Source organism: Eimeria mitis, genomic scaffold (genome assembly GCF_000499745.2).
Source record: "Eimeria mitis Houghton genomic scaffold, Emh_scaff5527, whole genome shotgun sequence".
Taxonomy (NCBI): Eukaryota; Apicomplexa; class Conoidasida; order Eucoccidiorida; family Eimeriidae; genus Eimeria; species Eimeria mitis.
The window spans coordinates 1888-2107 of record NW_013573799.1 but is presented as its reverse complement, the minus strand read 5'-3'; the positions used below and the strand labels follow the sequence as shown (position 1 = coordinate 2107).

The 220-nt window shown below is 60.0% G+C and overlaps 2 protein-coding genes across 2 annotated transcripts in view; both read left to right on the top strand.

Moving 5' to 3' along the window:
• The window catches only part of EMH_0082550 (subtilase family serine protease, putative), a gene marked incomplete at both ends in the record, with an annotated part of 1533 nt that extends 1420 nt beyond the window's left edge, over nucleotides 1-113 (top strand). The window contains one exon of the mRNA XM_013500550.1: nucleotides 3-113. Coding sequence (XP_013356004.1) covers nucleotides 3-113 — 111 coding nt within the window. The remainder of the gene's footprint in view (nucleotides 1-2) is intronic.
• A 102-nt stretch (nucleotides 114-215) lies between these two features.
• The window catches only part of EMH_0082540 (uncharacterized protein), a gene marked incomplete at both ends in the record, with an annotated part of 657 nt that continues 652 nt past the window's right edge, over nucleotides 216-220 (top strand). Inside the window, one exon of the mRNA XM_013500549.1 lies at nucleotides 216-220. Within this exon, the coding sequence (XP_013356003.1) occupies nucleotides 216-220 (5 nt within the window).

The window sequence follows — 220 nt, the reverse complement described above, 5'->3', positions numbered from 1 at the left end:
GCAGCAGCAGCAGCAGCAGCAGCAGCAGCAGCAGCAGCAGCAGCAGCAGCAGCAGCAGGAAGAAGAAGATGATGGTGATGAATTGGGGGCCCCCTTTCTCCCCCGCAGGCTGAAGGGCTGGGGGCTGTCTGAGCTAAGCGCCCGTATTATAAAAGCAGCAGCAGCAGGAGCAGCAGCAGCAGCAGCAGGAGAAACAGCAGCAGCAGCAGCAGCAGATGAT